Below are 23396 nucleotides of genomic sequence, written 5' to 3'. Positions count from 1 at the left end.
ATCTAATTGCCACAAATGTAGTGCAAGTACATATAGTTAGTCGTTGCCATGACTCTGAACAATTAGTCGAATAGACTGCGCATGCTCGTGCGCATGCGCAGATGATTTCTCTAATAAATTGTTATTAAACATGCTATTTACTTTAAAATCGGTGCCAATAGATGCAGTTTGTCGTTGCCATGACCATGAACTTTGACAGTTGGTCCAGTCAACTGCGCATGCTCGAGCATATTGCGCATGCGCAAATGATTTATCTGAAAATTTGTGACTGAGCGAGCTAATTACTCCATAATCGGTACTAGTACATACATTTGGTCGTAAACTTGGAGATTAGGTGGAGTTGATTAGGCATTCTCAGATTGATTCTCAATTACTTTGTGACGGAGCGAGCGCCGAATTTACTGCTTGTGTATATGCCCTTAGCAAATTTTCAATCATATGTATTTGTCATTCTTTTTGTCTCTTAAGCTTGTTTTGACAAATGAATATCAAGCTCATCAAGACTTTGTCAAGCCACTCGTAATATCTGTGACCATGTTAGAGATGTTTTTGTTTTTCTGCATAACTTTGTATCTGCATATTTTGTGCATAAACAATGCTCTAATATTTATGACATATCATAATTCGTAGATTGAGGTAGAAGAAATACTTGAAAATGAAACTTCCAACATTGAAACAAAATCAAGCATGACAGAGGAGAAACAACGACGCCAGATTGAAGATAGCTTGATGAAGTTGAACGTAGTTGTACGTAATTGAAGCACATAGGGTACGCTCTAGAGTTTTAGATGAGGACTCGCTGACCAATGGAAAACACGAACTGTTCAAGATGTTGCTGAAGATATGTAAAAATAACTACCAGCGTCTTTCCTTTAGGACGAGGAATATGATTTCAAAAGTGAAGAGGAAGCAGTCACCACTAGAGATTTGCAAGAAAATTCATAGTGGACTCTCCAAAGTTGGTAGATACAGATGGAGTATTGGGAGAAGAGTACTCTAAGGAATGCTATTGATGAGGGATAAAACAAGGACCAACCGAGAATGTGGCGAATTCTCCGTGAGATTGTAGAAGGATTATTTTATGTTCTTTCACTTGTAGATAAAAATGTGAATAATTTTCGTTTAGCTCAGTAAATATATATATTTAGGCTTATTATTTGCTATTTTCCTCTAATTTTTGCCAATAGGTTATGATTCAGGTAAACGCATTTCGTCATTTTTGGTTTCCTATTGTTACATCTTTTAGGAGTTTTCTTTAAAAAGTCAACTAATGTCAAGCAAAAAGAAACCGCTGACCCTTTACTAAGTTGTTTGCAGTTTTGCTTTCCTACACAACAAGTGGCGGGAAGACTGTAATTATGGCGCGCTATTCCTAGTCGTCCTTATTTTTACTACGATGTCGAGCATCGAAGAGACTTAAAATGAAGCGAAGAACTTCCACGAGGGTATGTCTTACAGAAAAAAGCCATGAATATTATATCAAATATGCCTTGCTTTGACTACCATTCGAAATGTTGTGTCGGCTGCACATATTAGTTAGACAAATTGAAATGATGGCAACCAGGACCATGAAAAGCCGTTAGTTTAACTGTTGAAGTTTCATAGTTTACTGTTTTTACTTCATATTTCATTTATTTACATTCGAGGTGTAATTACTATACTAACATGCAAATAAAATAGCTTGGGGTTCTCTGCTCTGTCGTGTAGGATGTAGAATTAAAATCCTCAACTATATAACCTATATATTCGTGCAAAATATCAGTGCATCAAATTAGGGTGTCTCTTTCAGCTACAACAAAGGAAATTATTGAAGCTTGAAGTGAACTATGCTGAACCCAAAGATATCAGCTCAGATGAAATTGATGATAATGAAGACAATGATAACACTCAATATGAAGAAAATTGTGAAAGTTCAAGCAGTGTAAAGAAAAATTTTTTTTGATAAAAGACAACACAAGTGATGTATCAGGTTTTTCACTCTGTTCCATTTTATGATTTTGCAGAGTGAAGATCAATCTGACGACAATGACGTGCATGAAATGTCAGAGTACGAGAAACAGAGACTTGCCAACATTAGAAAGAACAAAGAGTTATTGGATTCATTGAAAATTAACGAGGTCAGTTGTAACTCTGTGTTAGTACTTTTGCTGGATTATAGTTCATGTTTTTATAAGGAGAATGGGAGTTCTAAAAGGAAAGGGTCTTGATGGACGGAACATCATTTTAACAACATTAAATATAGTGTAAAAATATTTCCAACCAATATAGCCTTAAATGTTGTTCTTTGCAGTATCCAGAATAAGATATATTAAAATTACATTGTAACATGGGCTATCTACCGCATAAATATGTAGTAGTTTTAAACAGTTGATGGAAAGTAAAATTGTTTTCATTTACTATTTTTACATGACATCATTCCTAGTTATCTCCAAGTGTTGAAAAGTACTATGTGACTAGACATTGTTCTCCATATGTAGCTGTTTCGGACTTATCTAGAACTTACAGATAAAATGAATGCTCTTAATACCGCCACTTAACTTAACTTTATGGTGCATAAATGATATGTTTTAGGAAATCAGCCATCTGAGGGCTCGTAAACAGCCAACAAAGTTAAAGAGGTAATGTTGTTTTCTTGGGTGCACCTCTTTTTGGCTGTTGCCCTTGCATTGATTATATATGATTGTTTTATATATATTTTCATCAAGATTTTTCTGGTAACTGTATCATATTTAAATCTGAATTTGACTCACTGGAAAATATTGTGAGAGCACCATCTAACCTGTGTTATGTATTGTCAGATTATATGTAATGATTGCTTATGTCCATTATTGTACATGTGTATCCCAAGGATTTTATTACTTTACAGTTTTGAATACATCAATTTTGTTATTTATTTCAACATCATTGACAGTGATATAGTTATTTATATTTGTTTTTATCTTACTTTCAGGCCTGTTATGAAGAAAAAGGTTGTGGAACCAGTACGGCGTTCCCCCAGGATCAGTAAAGAACGAGCCTCGAATCAATTTGAAATGATTACTCTGCCAGACTTAAGAATTTATCCAGCTGATGTAAGGCAATGCATGCATTTCTTTTGCTTCCATACATCTTAGATAGCCTTGATCTCCCACATTCTATTTTAGTGCAGTTTTTTAATGAGCTGCTAAAATTAAATAAAATCATACATGGTTTAAACTTCATATGGGACAGGGAGGGTGTAATGCAATTTATGTGACTTGTGAGAATAATTTACTTTTTGATAAATGTGATTCAGCAAGCTAGTGCAAGGAGATGTAGATCATTTTTACAGTGGCAGATGTAGATGATTTTTACAGAACATTGATAATTGGGGGGGGGAGGGCTATATTCTTATATTCATTTAGTATCATCCGTAAACACAAGTGATTTCAATTGTAAAACATGCATATGTGAATAATAGCCCCCCCTCAGTATCAATGTTCTGCGGCCCTTGGATTTGACCTCCATCAGTCGCTCAAGTTGACTACGCAAGTTCTCTGCCATATATTATTGGCTGGTTTAAGCAAATGGATTTTCAAACTCATTACAGCAATGGTAGTAATGGCCCTGCCGTCCTCCCATCATGTGTAAAAACAAAGTAAGCAATACACAACCATAAACATTACTTCATGGACAAAGAGGAAACTGCTTTCATGTTAAACGTGCACAAGACAACAACTGGTTATTTAGACTGTAGCTTGTCATAGATTTTATTGAAAATGTTTTTATTGGCCATAAAGTCAATGATTGTTTATGCAATGATACATGAATTAAAATTAAATGAAGAAATAAAAGAAATTTTAAAATATTTTATGGTTGATTGAAATTTCTAGACTAAAAGCAGTGTTTAATTTTCTGAAACTATGCACTATCCTTAGATCACTTGTTTCTTTTTTTCGTCTTTTTAACGTCTTAATTGTTATTAAATATCATTTTGAAGTAAAGTGTTTTATGTTTCTAAATTTAAAAGGAAGAAAGGATAAAGGGTCCTGTCGATGCAAACCCAATAAACGATGTTGGAGACGATGCAAATAAGAAATTCATGAATTCCTTAGAATTGCTTTCCAACGAAACTAAGGTTGGGATTGTTGAAATAACATAATTGTGCGCCAATATGTGTCGATTCGACGCCCACTGGGCACATTTTGAACATTATAGATAGTGCTAATGTTGCTATTAAAGGCATCGCATTGATTATTTGATGACTAAACAAATTTTATGAATAACACGGAGTTATACAATTTTCCTGCAACTGTTTGATTCCCGTTAACGTTCTTGCAGATGACGACGAACGTTGTTCCAGTTGAAGCATCTTCCCCACAAAGGTACTGACACATAATTTTTAACAGTGGCATGCGTAAAGCTACGATGATTATAGATTGGCGACTACATTTCATGATGTCAACTTTTGATGCTTGATATTACTTGATTCGTGTAGTTACAAGCAGAGAATATCAAAATTTTTTTTGACGTCTGATCGAATACGAAAAGTTGTTCCAAAAAGAATAACGACCTTGGCGTTTCATCCATGTTGCGATAAAACGATTGTGGCGGCCGGTGACAATGCTGGAAACATTGGCATTTGGAATGTGGTGAGACTCTTTGATTTGGTTGGTGTTGCTTTGCTCTCCGTGTTGATGCCTTCAGTAGTAACAAAAATAAGTGTTGTTTTCTAGCTAAACTTGTCTCTGATAATAGTTTGTCCCATTGAGAATTTTGCTCGTATTATAGTCTTGTGTATGTTCAACACTTGCTAGAAACATCAAAACTTATTCATTTGTTGGAGCTTTACATGTTAGTACATAGAAAAGTCTTCTTTTTCATTTAGGACGCAAGCAAGGAAGATGATGATGTCATCATGTATCGACCACACGCCGGTAACGTTAGACAAGTATATTTTCATCCATTCAGAAACAATAGTCTTTTTTCTTCGAGTGTCGATGGCTCTTTAAGACGAGCAGACTTTAATGGTTGTACTTTTGAAGAAGTAAGTTTGAACACACGATATTTGGTGCACTTCAATATCAGCAATTTTTTGCCACTAGTTATAAAACGTGTTCAATTTATTCAACGCGTAATTGAATTCGTTATGTAGATTTATGCAACAGATGATCACATGATTAACGGTTTTTCGTGTCCTCTCAACTCGCGGGATATTTTTTTATTAGCACACGACGCTGGCTATGTGGGAGTTTTGGATACTAGAGAAACAAAGTACAGTTAACAATAGCTTTCATTTTTGATGTTAGATAAGTTCAAATTCTCAATAGTCACGCATTTCTGTGTCGTGAGACGATTTTTTTGTAAAGTTGAACTTGCATGGGAAAAAGAAATTGCATTATAAAATCAAAACAATAAAACGCGTGCAGTGATTGGTCTAGAACCGTGTTTACATTAGCCTGTGCAAAACACATTTGAGCTCAACCAATCAAATCAATCAAAACAATCAATCAGTCAAAGGGAATTTACAAATCGATCATGAATACATTTTACAAGAAAATTTAAAATGTTTGTCTTTTTTGCATTATTTTATTTTATAAAAGAAATAAAAGATGTTCATTGTGTTTGCACAGGCTTATGCAAACCGAGGAGACGTTTGTGAGAACTCTCGAGCATGTACAGCCCTCGACCTTCGGTCTTGAGCTTGCACTGATCTGCTCTCGAGTTCTCCCAAAGGTATCCTCGGTTCGCATAAGCCTGTGCAAACACACTTAACACAGTAAACATCTTTTATTTATTAAATAAAGCACGGGATTATAAACATAAGAACTGCTTTTTCTTGATAGGAATGAGGTGAAAACTCATGTCTGTCACGGCAAAAATGTCAAGTGCATCGATTCAAGCAGTTCAAACGAATATCTCTTCTGCACTTCGTCGAGCGATGCGTAAGTAACTAATCTTCCTCAAGCAAAATTATAGAGTTCTTGCCATGTTTATATATTACCTTACGTACCTAGCCGTACATTGCTGTAGTTTGAAGACTTCATATTTACCATCTTCAATGTCTAAATTTGTGGAAACAATTCATTGCGCCTTCGGAACATTTCCTTTTTTACACTGTAAATTATTGACAATGCTAACGAAATAGTGTTAAGGTGCATTTTCATTTTGTTTGTTAACAGGACTGTTGCATTATGGGATTTACGTCCCATAAAAGTGCATAATTGACCATGCTAACGAAATAGTGTTAAGGTACATTTTCATTTTGTCTTTTAAAAGAATTGTTGCATTATGGGATTTACGAAATCTCAAAGGGATCAAATCAAGTTTGGACACATTTGAAAAGCACAGTCGTTCCATATCGTCATCTTATTTTTCTCCTGGTGATGGAAAGTACATTTTGACAACGTGTTGGGATGATACTGTTAAGTATGTTTATATTGAATTCGTCAATTGCTTATAGTGAAGCTGTTTTAAGATTTTTTATTATTGGGCTTCACAATTCTCTAAATCTACAGAAAAATGTACGTGAAGATTGCATTAAAACCCAGCTTTAACAGTTCGATCTCAGTAGAATTTTGTAATAAATAATATTATTTTTACATCATTTAGAGTGTTGGAAGTCACATCCTCATGGAAACTTGAAATGAAACGAAATTTTCAGTAAGATCATGAAGTTACTTTTTTATTGATCAATTAAACTAATGAATGTTCGACTGGAGAGTCTATTGTAAACATATAACAGGAAAACTTTTAAAATGACAAATAAAGCCGTTCTACTCTTAAAGCATTGACAGATAATGTATTGTATACGACGTTGGTAGAAATGCTAACAAGAATGATTATTGTTCAAATTTTAGACATTACAATCACACGAATCGTTGGTTGACGCCTTTTAAAGCTTCGTGGGATCCACGCAGAAGTCGTGGATTTGTTATTGGTAGTCTTTTATATAGTCGACGCGTAAGTGTAAATTAAAAATATCATAATTGAATAAATTGAATACCTTGTCAATGTTAATAAAACCAAAATGCTGAAAATAATAATTTATCCGCGAACAGTCCGTTTTTTTTCTTCAAGTTCTCATTGCTCCTCTTTCACCGACTTTAAACACCAAAACTGCTTTCTATAGCAAACACGTCGTCTTTTTCTTTAAATAACAGATCTTTTTCAGTGCTCGTTATGCCTCGTTCACATACTTCTTTAAACCGCTATACTTTGATGTTTGGCTATAGTAAACACGTTCGTAATGCAGTCAGTCGTCAAACTATGAATTCCCAATATTTTTTATTGTGATGTAATTTTCATAAGATAAACATATGTCATATGTTTGTGGATGTAGATCGTCCAGGTTAGTATAGTCCTGGGAAGGACTGTTGGTGTTGATGTTGACTGACGTTTCGACAATCCTAGCGGTAGTTCTACTAACCTTGACTATCTACATCCACAAACATGTAACGATACTCCCGAGTTCAAACCGTTCACTTTATAAACATATATACATGTTTTCCTATTTATAGATTCAATTTTATCATGTGGAACAAATGGAAACATCCCCACTGTTGGAAAAGTTTGATCCAAACTTCACCACAATCACATCAATAAATGTTTTTCATCCGACAAGGAGCATTCTTGGCGCTGGAAATTCTAGTGGCAAAATTTATATATGGTCAGATTAAAAATAATACTTGTTTTATTTTATCCCTTATTACTCAGGGAGATTTTTTTTCTTTTTTTATGTATAGTTAGTAGGATGTATGGGTTTCTAAACCATCCGTTTACATTGTTTTCATCTTTTTTTTTTAAATTATGATTGCTTTCAAAGATGTTGAATTTCTCCTTAACGATACGGCATGCAGTGATATGCCAAGATAGAGGGGCACAAAGGTGCCACTCTTGATAAACAGCTACAATGTAGCTACAAAATAAATGAAAACAGATTCTTTTGGGAAAGTGTTCTCTGAATTATAAAGTTCATTGTAATGTTCGAGTGTTTATTATAGACAAAGTAAATTATTTTGTATTGTAAGCCGCTTTTAACTGTATCGTTTGCCGATTTTAACTGTATTGTTTGCAGATTTTGAACTGATCGTTATTCAATATTTCCGGTCATGTGATCTCAGTCTCATAATTGTTCATATTCTTCCAAGAATTGGTAATTGTTTAATGAAGCAGTTTCTTACGCGGAAACAGTCTTACACTGCTTTAGCTGTTTTCTATCGTTTTTTTACATCAACTAGCAAAACAAACACGTATTTTTTATCTAGAATCGAAGCAGCAATCAGGTATGTTTATTAGCGTTTTATTGCTACCACAATTTATGTCTTTATGCCTATATGTCGATTATAGATACGTGGGCAGCTTCAATGCTTATTTTGTTGACTTAAGTGAATGATTATAGTAGTGTATCTATTAATGCTTCGTTTATTACTTTCGTAATCGTATTCAGACTACTAATGCTCTAGCCTTTGTGTGTTTAGTCCTTGTTGATATAGACCAACATTGTAGACTCAAACGCACTGCTAAATTTTTGTGATGTACTTTGCGATTGAGGTCAGTATTTTTCTTCACCCATGGTAAACGGCAGATGGCACTTACATAAGTTACATTACCAATAGCCCCGTGGAACGGTTTTAACAAGTTTTCTCAACATACGCTGAACAATTGTCTTGTGCTTGTAGTGTGATGTTAAGCAATGTGTGAAAACGCTTTCAACATGTTTAGGCTTAAAGTGATAATGCATAGGGTCATGGAATAAAATATTCCACGATACTGAGCAACTGTTTATATACTGCTTTGTATATTCAATTTATCGAGTTCAGCAAAAAGATCAAACGCGTCACTATTATTGATCATGCACCGTGCGCATGCGTTAGCTCAACTTTGTTGAGTGTGCTGTTTAATAAACGCACTGAAGTTGACTAGACAGTGTTGAGGCATGCATCAAGGACTGCGAACAAAAAAAATATTTAAAGATGGATTTCAAAATAGCAAATACCATGGTGAATGGTGATAAGAACAATGTAATAGTTCTTAAAAGAACTGTTTTAACCAGACCACTAACACAATGAATGAAGTTATTATTAGAAAGAGAGACTATGATATTGTCAAAGTTCTGCTAAATGAGAACCTCCAAACCATGCTATATTTATAAGGAGGTTCTCATTTAGCAGACGTTGACACCTGACGAGTAGTCTGCCGAAATGCATAGTGTCTCTTTCTAGCTGTAAATAACGGTTCCTTTGAATTGTTGGGTTAGTGTTCTGGTTAAAACAGTTCTTTTAAGACTATTACATTGTTCTTATCACCATTCACCATGGTATTTGCTATTTTGAAATCCATCTTTAAGTTTGTCACCACGACAAAGTCTCTGTTTCAAAAAAAATATTGAGCGCTATTGAGTGAAAAGTTTGAGCAAGTTGAAACTTTTTCTTAACACCGCTCAATACCGCTCACCACTCCTTACTAAGGTGTGCCATTGGTCTGAACTTGACTCGTCTCGTATCAAGCGCATGTTGAGTCAAAATGCTCGGGGGGCTCGGGGCTTTACGCTCACTTTAATTTTGTAACTGTTCAATATGAAGATCATAGTCTTGAACGTATAGAAAATATTTTGTCAATTGCCTTTTTGTCTTAACTTTTTGGCGCCCTGATAATAATGGTAGTGAAACATTAATTCTTTGTCCTTCATTGCACATTCGTAATATCGTTATTATCGTCAATTTCAAACATCAGTGTATCGCTAGTGAATTTTTTTGAAAAAAAGCGCCGCGTTGGACGCTTATTTTAATGAAAAAGATGTGTTAAAAAAATATTAAGAGGTAAATGTTAATAGCTACTTCTATATCGTTTAAGGTTATCGACTCATTCAAGTACCATGTAAAAAATAATGCTCGTAATACTTAATTTTTTTTGGTATAACTTTATATGGCTAAAAAAGAGCAATGTTAGCTAACTATTTGATTTCAATATGAGCTCCTTATATTGCTGGTTGCTTATACATAATGAATATATTTGAAGCGACAATAAATTGCTCACAAATCTTGCTTGTATTCGACAACAATATAGGCGAAGCCATGAGTAAAAACAACCCATCAAATGACATCAATGAACAAAAGGGAAAGTTAGGAGATAATGAGGAAAATAATGTCGCAAATAGTAGCATCAAAGAGGAAAATGTGGATAACTACAAAGAATATGGCAAAGGTAAATTGAGCGTATCTAACTGTCGCGGGCAAAAAGTCGCGTGTCGCGGGTAAAATGTCGCGTGTCGCGGGTAAAATTGCGGGTCTAAAAAACACTTTTTTGCATGGAAGTTTGAAAGATGTCGATGTTAAATTTTCAGGAATTCTTTATTCCTATGTATGCCCACTTGAATGTGCTCTATGAGTCAACGCTCTCTACTGTCAACGTTAAAATATGTCACTGGTGCTTTGGATATTTAAGATTTATGTTTGTCATACCTATCCAAATATACAAAACGATGCATTGTTAATAAAAGAGGAATTATTATTAGTTTTGAGGGTCGTTAAATTCTTTTACAATTGAAGTTGTAAAACCCAGTTCATAAATTATAAGATATGGTTTATTTATATTGTAACTTGCACTTTCTCACGCTTATAAATTTGCTTTTCTCAAGCAACGAAGTGCTTCATTACCATTGAAAGAGTTGTATCCAAGTAAATCTTGAATGGTTAGTGATGCTTGGAATGAAAAGCTATGTTTTTGATAGTGATTTGTGGATATAACGTATGTATATAAGTATTATATTTGGATACATAGAACAAAGGCACATTGCCAATAAATCAGGATTTTACGCAACGATTATGAGGTATTTCTATTGACAACAGAGAAAGTGTATCTTATAGACTCTAAGTGTAGTACAGTCATAACAAATATCAGCCATTAATTCAAGATTTATTTGGTTACAACTCACGCAATGGATATAAAACATATTATTGCTAAATAAAAGAAACTTACCAATCGTGCGCAAGGAAAAGTGGAAACCGGTTTAACTTATATAATCTATCCATAGCTTTTGAATTATGATCCTAAACGAAATGTGTTTGCAACTTGAAGTGGATGTACGGAGTTTTCAACGGTAATGTCCCCAACCCCAAACCTTGCAGTCTCTAATTATAAAATTTACATACTGTGTACATTGTGTGTATCATAAGTTTAACTCACACTTTTCGACTATTGGAAAGTTGCGTTTCCCTTATAACTATAAGTAATTCAATTTCCAATGCATGCAAATTATTACATTTAGCAATGCTATTCAATATCTTCTTAGTGTCATGTTAACAACATGTCTAGTTGCACACGAGTAATTCCTTGACTTGTTGACTGTTGGTAAGTGCACAACTGTATGCACGATTAGAGCAATAAAGTAGTTTAAAGTTTAAATCCAACACATGTATGATAGTTATAACAAACACATTTACACAAACCAAAGCACTGGTGACATGTTTTAATGTCTTTTTATACTTATGATACACCCAATGTACCCAGTATGGAAATTCTATAATTAGAGACTGCAAGGTTTGGGGTTGGGGACATAGCCGTTGAAAACTCCGTACATCCACTTCAATTTGTAAACACATTTCGTTTAGGATCATAATTCATAAGCTATGGGTTGATTATATAAGTAAAACTGCGGCTTCCACTTTTCCTCGCGCACAATTGGTAAGGTTCTTTTACTTAGCAATAACATGTTTTATATCCATTACAGGAGTTGTATCCAAATAAATCTTGAATTATTGGCTGATAATTGTTATGACTGTACTACATTTAGAGCCAGGGTCTGTAAGATACACATTCTCTGTTGTCAATAGAAATACCTTGTAGTGAGTGACGTAGATAACGTGCGTATATTATTAATCTAGTTTTATGTATTAGCAAAAGAGGAAATAGCCAATCCTACACTTACTTAAACGCGCTACTTAAACTTACGCACTTAACTTTGTAATTACGTAAACTACTCAATTTTCAAGTACATTATCCGTTATGTAATAATTGCATCTTGTTTAGCCAAATATATAAAAAGCCTGTAAAAAAATTGTAACATAGAGAATACTCACGACTTTTGTAAATAAATTCTTCGCTAGTGAATAAAATAATCACAAAATTTAATAGCGTTCTAGTGCATTGAACTCACGTTCGGAGCTCATACGAAAGACTTATATAACGCTAAATTGGTGACCCCGAACGATATTCTTGACTGGCGAAATGGCTACAACTGATGAACTCAACACCTCTTCCACGACAGATTCTTCATCTGTCACACCAACCGCTTCTATGATTAGCATCAAACTTCCACCATACTGGCCTAACGACCCATTTGTGGTTTTCTCAAATTGACGCTCAATTTACGACGCGCAATATCACCTCACAAAAAACAAAATACTCTTACGTTGTTGGTTGCCTTCAACCTGAAATCGCTCAGGAGGCTCGCGATATCATCCTTCATACCCCTGCTCTTGATCCATATGACCCCTGCGACGCGAGTTATTCCACCGTACCTCACCATCTGAGCAACAGAGACTTCACTAACTGCTTACATGCGAAGAACTAGGAGATCGGAAACCTTCCCAACTCCTTCGCAAGATGGAACAACTACTTGGTACCTAGACATTGCTCTCATCCATCATGAAACAATTATTTATACAACGTCTCCCTACCAATGTGCAGGCTATTCTGGCACCTACACAGGAGACTTTTGCCCTCAACAACCTTGCCAAGGTAGCCGATAAAATTAGAGAAGTCAACAACATTGAACAACCCACACCCCCCTTTCGACCGTTACAAAAGACCTATTGTTGACACATCTGCCAAATCTGGAGAGCTTCATCAACTTCGCAAGACCGTTTCTGATCATGAGTACAGGCTCTCAATCTTCGTTTCCTTTTATCGTCCGATGTCAATAACCGTCCACCTCGCTCTCGTAATCGGCAACCGAATGATCCCACTCACAGACCATCCAATAATGGTTATTCCTGGTATCACTCCAAATTCGGCGCCACTGCCCACAAATGTATTCAACCTTGTACATTTCCATACATCGCTACCGTCAAACTACAACGCCAGACAATAGACGCGGCAGCATCGTCTGGCGCTTCAACACAAAGCCGCTTATTCTTCATTACTGATCAGACCACCAAACGACGATTTCTCATCGATACAGGTGCCGAAGTAAGCGTCATCCCACCCCTTTCCGCAGATCGACGACAACGCCAAGCTTATGACCTTCAGGCAGCCAATTCCTCTACAATTGCTACCTACGGCAAGAGGTCAATCACCCTCAATTTTGGATTCCGCCGACGCCATTTTCAATTGATCTTCACCATTGCTGACGTCCGCAAAAGAAGACATCTGCAAAACAGCTGTGACGATACCATTTGGTCTTTTCGAATTTACCCATATGCCTTTTGGTCTCCGTAATGCAGCTCAAACATTTCAACGTTTCATGGACGAAGCCACTCGTGGCCTTGACTTTGTATTTGTCTACATTGATGACATACTAATTGCTACCTCTAACACCTCCGAACACGAAAAACACCTCCGCCTTCTCTTTACTCGTCTTCGTCAGTATGGTGTTATCATCAATCCTCAAAAATCTGTTTTTGGAGCAACATCTCTTGAATTTCTTGGTCACATGGTTAGTGCTAACGGCATCCAACCTCTTCTCTCAAAAGTAGAAGCTATCCGCAATTATCCTCAACCGGACTCTCTCCGCAAGCTCCGCGAATTTCTAGGTCACGTAAATTTCTACCGACGTTTTATTCCGCACTGCTCTGGTATTGTTCAGCTTCTCACCGACATGCTTGGCACATCGGATTCTCCTAAGGTATCCCAACCTTCCAAGCTTGACTGGTCTGATTCTGCTACATCAGCATTCAAGAAGATCAAAACAGCATTGGCAGGTACGGCACTCTTGGCTCATCCACAATCCAACGCCGCACTTTTCCTTATGACCGATGCTTCAGACGTCGCTGTAGGCGCTGTTCTACGACAAAAAGTGAACAACATGTGGCAACCACTCGGCTTCTTTTCTAAACGCTTACAACCAGCAGAAACTCGCTACAGTGCTTTTGGTCGAGAGCTTCTTGCCATCTATCTCGCCATACGCCATTTTTGTCACCACCTTGAAGGACGACCTTTTTATGTTCTCACTGATCACAAACCTCTGTGCTATGCCTTGCATAACAATACCAAACTAACTCTCCCAAAGAAATTCGTCACCTCGATTTCATCTCCCAATTTACCACATACCTCCGTCATGTCCAAGGTGAGCAGAATCCGGTGGCCGATGCCCTTTCCCGCGTTTCCTCTGTCACTTCTTCTGACCAGATCTACATAGAAGATATAGCCGTGGCTCAACAAGACGATGCTGAGCTTACACAGTATCGAAGCAAAACTTCTTCTTCGTTGGTATTCGAAACTTGTCCGATACCCGCTTCCGACAAGACTATCATTTGTGAAGTTTCCACTGGCAGGCCACGCCCTTTTATTCCTTCGCCGTTCCGACAAACCATATTTAATGCCTTTCACAACCTTTCTCATCCAGGAATAAAAGCCACTCAACGCTTGATCACCGATCGGTATTTCTGGCCCAACATGAACCGTGATGTACGGCAAATGACCCGAACTTGTCTGTCTTATCAACGCAGCAAGATCCATCGGCACACCTGTGCCCCACTTTCCACTTTTGCAATACCTACTGACCGTTTTTCCCATGTTCATCTCGACATAGTTGGTCCCCTGCTGCCATCAAATGGTTCTACTTATCTACTTACATGCATTGACCGTTTCACTCGTTGGCCTGAAGCCATTCCCATTTCTGACATCACCGCCACCACTGTCGCCACAGCTTTTGTCACCCACTGGATCTCCCGTTTTGGTGTTCCTAAAATTATCACCACCGATCGAGGTGCACAATTTGAAAGCCAACTGTTCTCTTCTCTCACGTCTTGGGTCTACACGTATACGCACCACCGCTTATCACCTCATCGCTAATGGTCTGGTTGAACGCTTTCATCGTCAACTCAAAGCTTCATTGAAAAGCACTGGAGTAAACGTCTACCTATTGTCCTCCTTGGCATTCGCACCCCTCTAAAAACTGATCTTGGACACAGTGTTGCTGAACGCGTATACGGCACAACTATTTGTTTACCAGGTGAATTTTTCCACCATAATTCTCGTACCTCACTCCTTGATCCTAACTCCTACGTTGACCGTCTTAAACGCATTCTCTGCGATTTACAACCACCTCCGGATCGTCATCCAACAATACCTCATCACATTCCGAGCGATCTTCACACCACAACACAGGTGTTTGTCCGACGCGATGCAGTCCGAAAACCTTTACAGCCACCTTACCGACGGTCCATTCAAAATTCTCTACCGCTCAGACAAACATTTGTTGATCTCGGAAATCGCACCGATAACATATCCATAGATCGTCTCAAGCCTGCACATCTCGCTACTCCTACGCCCAGTGCCCCAGGACACACCCATACGGAAGAAGCTGCAAAAAAGACATAGAGAACTGTAAAACTACAGCACCACAAATAAAAAAACACGATCTGGTCGCTGTGTCAGTTTACCTCAACGCTATATTTCTATCGTTTCTCATTAATTTCATTAATATTGACACTAGCCGGGGGCTCCTGTAGTGACGTAGATAATGTGCGTATATTATTCATCTAGATTTATGTATTAGCAATAGAGGAAATAGCCAATCCTACTCTTATTTAAACGCGCTACTTAAACTTACGCACTTAACTTTGTAATTACGTATAACTACTCAAATTTCAAGTACATTATCCGTCTTGTAATAACTGCTCCTTGTTTAGCCAAATATATAAAAAGCCTGTAAAAAAATTGTAACATAGAGAATACTCACGACTTTTGTAAATAAATTCTTCGCTAGTGAATAAAATAATCACAAAATTTAATAGCTTTCTAGTGCATTGAACTCACGTTCGGAGCTCATACGAAAGACTTATATAACGCTAAAACCTCATAAGCGTTGGGTAAAATCCTGATTCATAGGCAATGTGTCTTTGTTCTATGTATCCAAATATAATATTAATATACATACGTTATATCCACTAATCACTATCGAAAACATAGTTAGCTTTTCATTCCAAGCATCACTAACCATTCAAGATTTACTTGGATATAACTCTTTTAATGGTAATGAAGAACTTAGTTACTTGAGAAAAGCAAATTTATAGTCGTGTGAAAGTGCAATTTATATATATATAAGTAAACCATATCTTATAATTTATGAACTGGGTTTTATAATTTCAATTGTAAGAGAATTTTAACGGCCCTCAAAACTAATAATAATTCCTCTTATTAACAACTCATCGCTTTGTATATTTGGATAGGTATAACAAACACAAATCTTAAATATCTAAAGCACCAGTGACATATTTTAGTGTTGACAGCAGAGAGCTTTGATTCATAGAGCACATTCAAGTGTATAAATAAAAATAAAGAATTCCTGAGAATTTAACATCGACTTCTTTCAAATTTTTCCATGCGAAAAATGTGTTTTTTAGACCCGCGACATTTTACCCGCTACCCGCGACAGTTAGATACACTCAGGTAAATTTGTGCGTTAATAAATTAAAATTATCATTAACTGTCTATCTGTTATCAAAGTAAGTTTATTTTAGTGTGTTTTAATTGTGCGTGACAATAATAACGACTTAGAGTCAGGTTTTAGTTCATTTTGAGGATGGTACGATGCCTTGCTTTTGCAAGTAAATACAAATAACGCAAGACTACGAAATGATTCTTTTTCTAGATTCTGAAAAATATGGGATATTTAGAGAAAATGCAGACGAGTTCAAAAATGGCTTTGGTAGAATCAGAAGTCTAACGTTATCACATTTCAATAAATTAAAATTCTTGCCGGAGTCAAAACTTACGTTGAAACACGCACGCACTGTCGACAATCAAACGTTTACTGACGACAGACTGAATTCCCATGATCAAATTCCAAATTATATTCTTAAAACGCTAATGATTGCTGACTACCATGCACGTGAGTTCACATTGAAACCATTAAATTCAAACCAGCCTGGTAAAGTTTGCAATACATTAAATGATGAATATGGTTCTGATAGTGATAGTGATGACGATGGTAAAGAGAATGAGATGAATTCAGATAAATTAAAAAGTGAAAGTGTTGAAGGGGTTAACCCTATGGATGCATTGTTAGGGATTTTTCATTGTTCGGATGATTTCTTACGACGAGATATAGCAGTTAAACTTAGTGCATGTCAACTCAGCGTTCCTTTCATTTTACCTCATCCTGACATGCCGACAGAAAGCGTAACAATCTTACTTTCAGCGTTAGAAACAATAACAAAGTCTTGGAAAGGTTCTTCATCGGACAACACTGCGAAAGAGGTCTACGCAACAGAACATCCATTTCCTATAGTGTCATTTATCCGGGTGGGTAATGTGACCATGTCTAAATCGTCTCTGATGAACAAGATTATCAGTGATGGTAATGGTGATCACGAATTCTTTTTTCATAAAAACATCAAAGGTGGTGATGTTAAAAGGAAAGTCGTTGATGGTTTGGTTGAACTTGTGTGGTATCTTCCTGGTGGATGTGACAAGAACGCGTTAAAAAATGAAATCTGTTTTGCCAATCTTCGTGGAGATGCCCAAAATTTTAAGAAGCAAGTTAATATACTTAAAAATTTATCAAACGTCTTGTGTATTTTATTGCCCTCAGAAATGCCTGACGAACACATGAAAAACTTCTTGAATGATGCTCTGCTGCTCAATGGCAAAAACATTCTCATTTTCAACGAAAAAAGGCGAGAAGAAGAAAGGAAATTCTACAACGGTTTGAAAAATCAACATTCTACAAAATTATCATTTTTCACAAAAGCACAAAAGCCAAACGAATATAATTTTCTTCAAAGTATTCACCAGGCTATTATGCGCAATATAAAAAAGGATGAAGTAAAGTCTTTAGTAGAACTCAGAGAATGGTCAAAAGAAAGTGGCGCTTGTTTTGATGACGACAAGCCTTATGTCGACTTAGGAAAAACTGTGGAAACATGGCTAACTTCGGGGTATAACAAAGCAAAAAACTTGTTTAAGCTACAAAGTCATATACCAGTTTTTGCTGACTTAGAAAGGAAGAAACTTAATCCAAAAGTTCGTCGTAGCAATGAAAATACGACTCGGCAAAACGAAGCCGATGAATTATATAAAGAAATTGAAAAAGAAAGAGATGCTCAAATGTGGTCTTTTGAGAGAATGGATGACGACGTCGTTCATTTTCTTAATTGGATTACTGTATTGGATGAAGCTGAACGAAATAGAAATTTGTATCGAGTAAAGCATTCGTTAGATAAGACGTCGCTTTCTGTAATGACAAAGTTGCATCAACAATATCGCCAGGCTTCACTTTCCTTTCGAAAAAGAAAGAAAAATTTTGATTTTGACCCAGAGGTACCATCTCAGGAAGAAAAGCATTTAAAGGAATTGGAAGCATCAATATCAAGATCTTCGTTTGGTTTGGAGCATATCATTAGAGAACTTTCTCAACTTTATCAACTGCCGAATGTTGTAACGATTGATTATGCTGGTGCTGCAGCAGAGATTCTTCTATCTGGTCATCCCTTGGAATTACTGGATGGTGATTCAGGTTACATACCAATGAAATGGTTTAATGCTGTTTTTAAAAAGTTGGAACGCAAAACAAAAAACGCTCGAATTTACGTAATTTCTGTGTTAGGTATTCAAAGTTCCGGTAAATCGACAATGTTGAATACAATGTTTGGCTTGGAATTTCCTGCTAGTGCAGGAAGATGTACTTGTGGTGCTTTTGCTAGTCTTATTCCAGTTAGTGAACAAGTCAGATCCGAGTCAAATTTTGATTATATATTAATCATTGACACAGAAGGTTTGAGAGGATTGGTTGATCCAAAATTGAGAGAACACGATAATGAATTGGCAACATTTGCTATTGGTGTGGCTGATGTCACGATTGTCAATATCTTTGGGGAAAACCACAATGAAATGAAAGAGTTTTTGCAAATGGCTGTTCATGCTTTTCTGAAAATGAAACTTGTGAAGGAGAAGAAGACTTGTAAAATCGTCCATCAAAATGTTGCTGCAACAGACGCTGAAGATAAGCTTATAACAGATCGGCACAACTTGAAACAAGATTTGGACAAAATGGCGAAGCTTGCTGCTAAACACGAGAACTGCGAAGAAGAGTTTCAAAAATTAGATGATATCATTGCATTTGACGAAAACGAAGACGTCTTTTACATCCCAAGTCTTTTGAAAGGAAGCCCTCCCATGGCTCCAATTAACCCAAATTATGGTAGAGCTGTTCAAGAAGTGAAAGATAATATAATTCATTTAATGTGCTCGAAGGTAGTAAGTAGAAACAATATTTCTGTATTCCGTGAAAGGGTAAACATGCTCTGGAAAGCTATGCTGAAGGAAAATTTCATTTTTAGTTTCCGAAATGTAATTGAAGTTAGAGCTTTTACATCTTTAGACAAAAAGTATTTTGAGGAATATGTTAAAAATTTGGTAAACGGAATGGCTGAAGTTGAAAGAAAAGTACAAGTAGACTTGAAGAGATGCACAACGCGAGAGGAACGTTATGAACAATGGATACAAAGCAAACTAAATATTCGGAAAGAGGCAGAAGACCTCAAGAAGAAAATGGAAAATTCTATGAAGAGCTTTTTTGAAAGCAGTGAAGATAGCTCAACCCTTGAACAATGGAAGGAAAACATAATGAACAGAATTTTGCAGTATAAAGAAAATCATCAAATGACTGTAATGAAAAGTTGCGAGGCCACTTTTAATCATTTGCAGCAGCGACAAGAAGTCGAAGAGAAGAAACTAAAATACGAAAAACAGCTTCTTCAAAGAGCCAGAGCTTTTATTACGTCTGGTCAGAATACAGATGATATGGAAAAGTGCAAGGCAGCATTTCAACAAGAATGGGAACAATGTATCAAAGAGGTTCCTGCTTACGAAGAACAAAAAAAAGACGTAAATAGTGAAATGGTAGAAGTGCTTTGTGATACGAATCCCGCTTTTAATGTTGATATGGTATCAAAACTTAGCAATAAGAAATGGGATATTTTGAATTTTCACGGGGTTGATCCTTTCATTGACGTGAATAAGCTTTCTCTACAGCAATCTATTTTACAGAAGTTTGGTAGTTTGGTGGGATTTGGAAAAAATGAAACCGTCGTTCTTGCAAAAAATATCAAAGACGAAGCTGTCTCTAAAGGATATGTCTTTGCAAAGAATACTTCGAAAACTGCTGTTAGATACTCTCGTGATCACCTAACACGTATGTACCATGAAGTAACCTCTACTATAGAAAAAGCAGCAGAAAACGAACGCTTTAAATTTAAGAAAGAATTGATTTGTGATATTTTAATTTACACCTTTGCACTCACTGTTAAAATTTTTGATGAAATGGAACAGCGCTATTGTGAAGAACGAGATATCAGGCGTGACCTCGAACTAAACTTGAGACCAAGGCTTGAAACATATTTTGTTAATCTTTGCAACGAAATGGAGAAAGAAGTTTTGGCTGCTAATTCGCTGGTCGATGTGCTTCTTGAGCCTATCAAATCAGAGCTTAACAAGACCATGGGACCTGCTGTGACTGGTGAACTTTTAACAAAGAGCATGTTCCAAAGCAAAGGTCCTTATCATGCCAGTGTTTTAATTCAACTTGGAGAACAAAGTATGTTTGAATTGTTCGTTCCGTATTTTGAGAATCCCGTTAAATTTCTGGAGGGTAAATTGCAGGAATCAGTGGAAGATTATTGCTTAAAGAAAGAACCTTCTTTGGTTCAATTGTTGGTAAAGAAGGAAACGCAAAAGATTGAGTCAAATATTTCATCTGCGATTGAATTTGCCAGTAAGTTAGCAAAACAAGAAATTGTTCTAGGAGGTGGAAAGTTTAAAGTGATAAACTGGATTAATCACTTTGTGCTAAAATGTTCTACTCTTGCAATCACAAAGGAGATGTTTGGTGTGGCCACAATGGATGAAGATTTGAAAGATATTGACGTATTCGACACAAAAATTCGTCAAAGTGTTTCGGAATTTGTGAAAACGTTGGCAGAATCTGATGTAGATAAAGAAACTGTTGGGAAATGGGATCCAGCTCCCCATGAAAATCTGTTCCCTGCAATGTTTGGCTGTAAGTGCGTTTGTCCATTTTGCAAAGGTTTGTGTGATCAGACTATTGAAGGCCATCCAGGTAATCACTCAACACGAATACATCGTCCCCAGGGCTTGACAGGTTATCATGATATCGAAAGCAAAGTTTTAATTTCCGAGATTTGCACATTATGCGTAGCTGGAGAAAGAAGATTTAAAAACACAGAGACCAATTGGGAATGGTGTAAATATAAAGACTATCAGTCCGTAAACGATTATTACAAATCCTGGACAATTCCTCCAGATCCTTCATTTGAACCCTCTAAATATTGGCAGTGGTTTATAGTAAAATTCTCAAAAAAACTTGCAGAACATTATAAGAAAAAAGAACCTGACATCCCCTCAGCTTGGAAAGATGTGACCTTCAAAGAGGCTAAAGAGCAGCTGCAGGAAACTTACAACTTATAAAATGTAGATTTCGGCCATTTTGTAACAACCAATTTGTAATTGTATTGTACGATAAGCTTCATTTTTCGCATTGCAAAATTACCGTGTCTTATTAAACTCTGTTTAGGAAGGATATTAACTTGTTGATTTCATATGATAAATCACACTGTAGAACGTACAAAACTCTAAGTAAACACGACATTTTACTAAAAATAGAGAAGCGTGCATTAAGTAGTGAGTATTTTTTCCGTACATCATACAGTTCAAGTCCAATCAGTATGTATAACGTACTTCAATATGATAAATGAATATTAAAATCTTCGTTAAACTTTTTTCACATTTCAAAACTCTGTCAACTACAGACAAGTAACTTCCCAAAACTGACCAGAACTAAAAATGAATCACACCTTCCCAATGCCGATAATAAGTCGTTATTTACTGTCCTGTGCTCAAAAGACGAAAAAAACTATTTTAAACAAGGCAATTAACTATCACAATTATCACAACCATGACACATCAAGCGTTCTGCCTATGCTGGGAATCAACTAATTTAACATCGCCTTTTTTGGTGAATATCGAGGATCTGATTGGTAAAGTTGATAATGGTGAGCAAGAGGTGATTATGTCGTCGGAGGCAGACGTGTATAGCATTGCTTGTTTTGGTTTGACTTTAACAAATCCTTTACATGCAAAACTTTTCCATTTTCGAAGTAGCTATTGTCTTAAATAGGCTTTTCTCTGGCGAAACAAACAATTAGGCTCGTTGCAGCTACAACGACCATTCAGCTTGGAAATTAATGGCTAAAAGGTTAAGAAATGTGAAAAGCGAAAGGATAGTTTTGTTCTGTTGATTATGAAACTAACAAGAACGTCGTGCTATGAGGTATTTGGGCATGCGTAATTGTGGTGATCGTACGTTTTGCATTAAATAGATATGAACCATCAACCATCGTAAAGTTTACTATTTCTTTGATGTCGATAATTAAATTGTTATAGATATAAATTTTAATAAGAAAATTATTTCTGTATGAGGAACAGCTGTAATCATGTTGTGTGTTTGTTGTATATTAGCTATGTTTCATAAATAGGTTTCTTTTTCTAATTTCAGATATTGTTTTTGCAAACTAGAATAGTGTTATCCACTGAACAATAATTTTTCTAAGCTTATCAAAAAGATATTCCAAGATAATTCTTTTATTATCAGTGAATTTCGAAACGCTCTCTGATTTTTTGTTAGCTAATTCCCATAAAAAATCATTTTCCAGTGGATAGCACTGCACAAGTGCATCCTATTCTTTGTTTGTTGTCGTATTCCTTTAAATTGAAGAAAATGTGCTTCATAATATAACATTTGAGCTGTACATCCATTTTAAGCAAAAAAGGCCACTCGAAATTATTCTTCTCAATTGATTTTCTGCAATAACAAAAGCACCAATCCAAAAAAGTTGAAACGCTGCAAGTAACATTAATGAGAATAGATAGTTTATCAACAAAGCAAAAGATAAGTTACCAACTAACTTTCTGCGATGAGGGGAAGCAAGCATTGAATTGTACTTCGGTGAAATTTTTCTGCGTCAAACGTTAACAATAATGCAACAGCCATTTGTAGAATGATTGGATTCTGTTTCTAATTAATGAAAAGCTATAGCGGATGTTAGAGAGAAGGATGTTTACAAAGTTCTTTTGGTGCTAAAGTTTTTATCGCCTCTTAGTCAACGAACGGATGTTGCTTACGAATGCGGCGTTGTGAAGCCTAGGAAACAACTTGGAACTATTATAGAGAATCAAGAATTGTCTTTGGAAAGGTT

At 36.2% G+C, this 23396-nt stretch overlaps 2 protein-coding genes across 3 annotated transcripts; both read left to right on the top strand.

Annotated features, from left to right (window-relative positions):
• Positions 1 to 800: 800 nt before the first annotated feature.
• Positions 801 to 6186, top strand: LOC124443527 (WD repeat-containing protein 76-like). Its single transcript, XM_046993979.1, has 12 exons — positions 801 to 1445; positions 1790 to 1921; positions 2004 to 2117; positions 2572 to 2618; positions 2951 to 3071; positions 3989 to 4096; positions 4300 to 4343; positions 4457 to 4610; positions 4847 to 5005; positions 5114 to 5232; positions 5805 to 5903; positions 6141 to 6186. The coding sequence occupies exons 1-12, from the start codon at positions 1422 to 1424 to the stop codon at positions 6184 to 6186; spliced, it is 1167 nt and encodes a 388-aa protein (XP_046849935.1). The 5' UTR covers positions 801 to 1421.
• Positions 6187 to 6365: 179 nt separating this feature from the next.
• On the top strand, positions 6366 to 22632 carry LOC124444360 (interferon-induced very large GTPase 1-like). Of its 2 annotated transcripts, XM_046994954.1 has the most exons (6): positions 6366 to 6387; positions 6571 to 6621; positions 6819 to 6921; positions 7479 to 7627; positions 10027 to 10164; positions 16775 to 22632. In XM_046994954.1, the coding sequence occupies exons 4-6, from the start codon at positions 7564 to 7566 to the stop codon at positions 21607 to 21609; spliced, it is 5037 nt and encodes a 1678-aa protein (XP_046850910.1). In that variant the 5' UTR covers positions 6366 to 6387; positions 6571 to 6621; positions 6819 to 6921; positions 7479 to 7563; the 3' UTR covers positions 21610 to 22632. The 2 variants fall into 2 exon arrangements, with proteins under 2 accessions (XP_046850910.1, XP_046850911.1); XM_046994955.1 differs by lacking the exons at positions 6366 to 6387; positions 6571 to 6621; positions 6819 to 6921; positions 7479 to 7627 and adding an exon at positions 7634 to 8243.
• The last annotated feature ends 764 nt before the right edge of the window (positions 22633 to 23396 follow it).

Source organism: Xenia sp. Carnegie-2017, unplaced genomic scaffold (assembly GCF_021976095.1).
Source record: "Xenia sp. Carnegie-2017 unplaced genomic scaffold, XeniaSp_v1 HiC_scaffold_21, whole genome shotgun sequence".
Classification (NCBI taxonomy): Eukaryota; Metazoa; Cnidaria; class Anthozoa; order Malacalcyonacea; family Xeniidae; genus Xenia; species Xenia sp. Carnegie-2017.
This window is presented reverse-complemented; position numbering and strand designations above follow the sequence as displayed.

Excerpts from the sequence above, each read along its gene's own strand:
- LOC124443527 (XM_046993979.1), top strand. The coding sequence starts at position 1,422 with ATGAAGCGAAGAACTTCCACGAGG. Across the intron at positions 2,619-2,950 it reads CAGCCAACAAAGTTAAAGAG|GCCTGTTATGAAGAAAAAGG; the intron begins GTAATGTTGTTT and ends TCTTACTTTCAG. Across the intron at positions 5,006-5,113 it reads ATGGTTGTACTTTTGAAGAA|ATTTATGCAACAGATGATCA; the intron begins GTAAGTTTGAAC and ends TTCGTTATGTAG.
- LOC124444360 (XM_046994954.1), top strand. The coding sequence starts at position 7,564 with ATGTTTTTCATCCGACAAGGAGCATTCTTGGCGCTGGAAATTCTAGTG. Across the intron at positions 7,628-10,026 it reads AGTGGCAAAATTTATATATG|GCGAAGCCATGAGTAAAAAC; the intron begins GTCAGATTAAAA and ends ACAACAATATAG. Across the intron at positions 10,165-16,774 it reads CTACAAAGAATATGGCAAAG|ATTCTGAAAAATATGGGATA; the intron begins GTAAATTGAGCG and ends TTCTTTTTCTAG.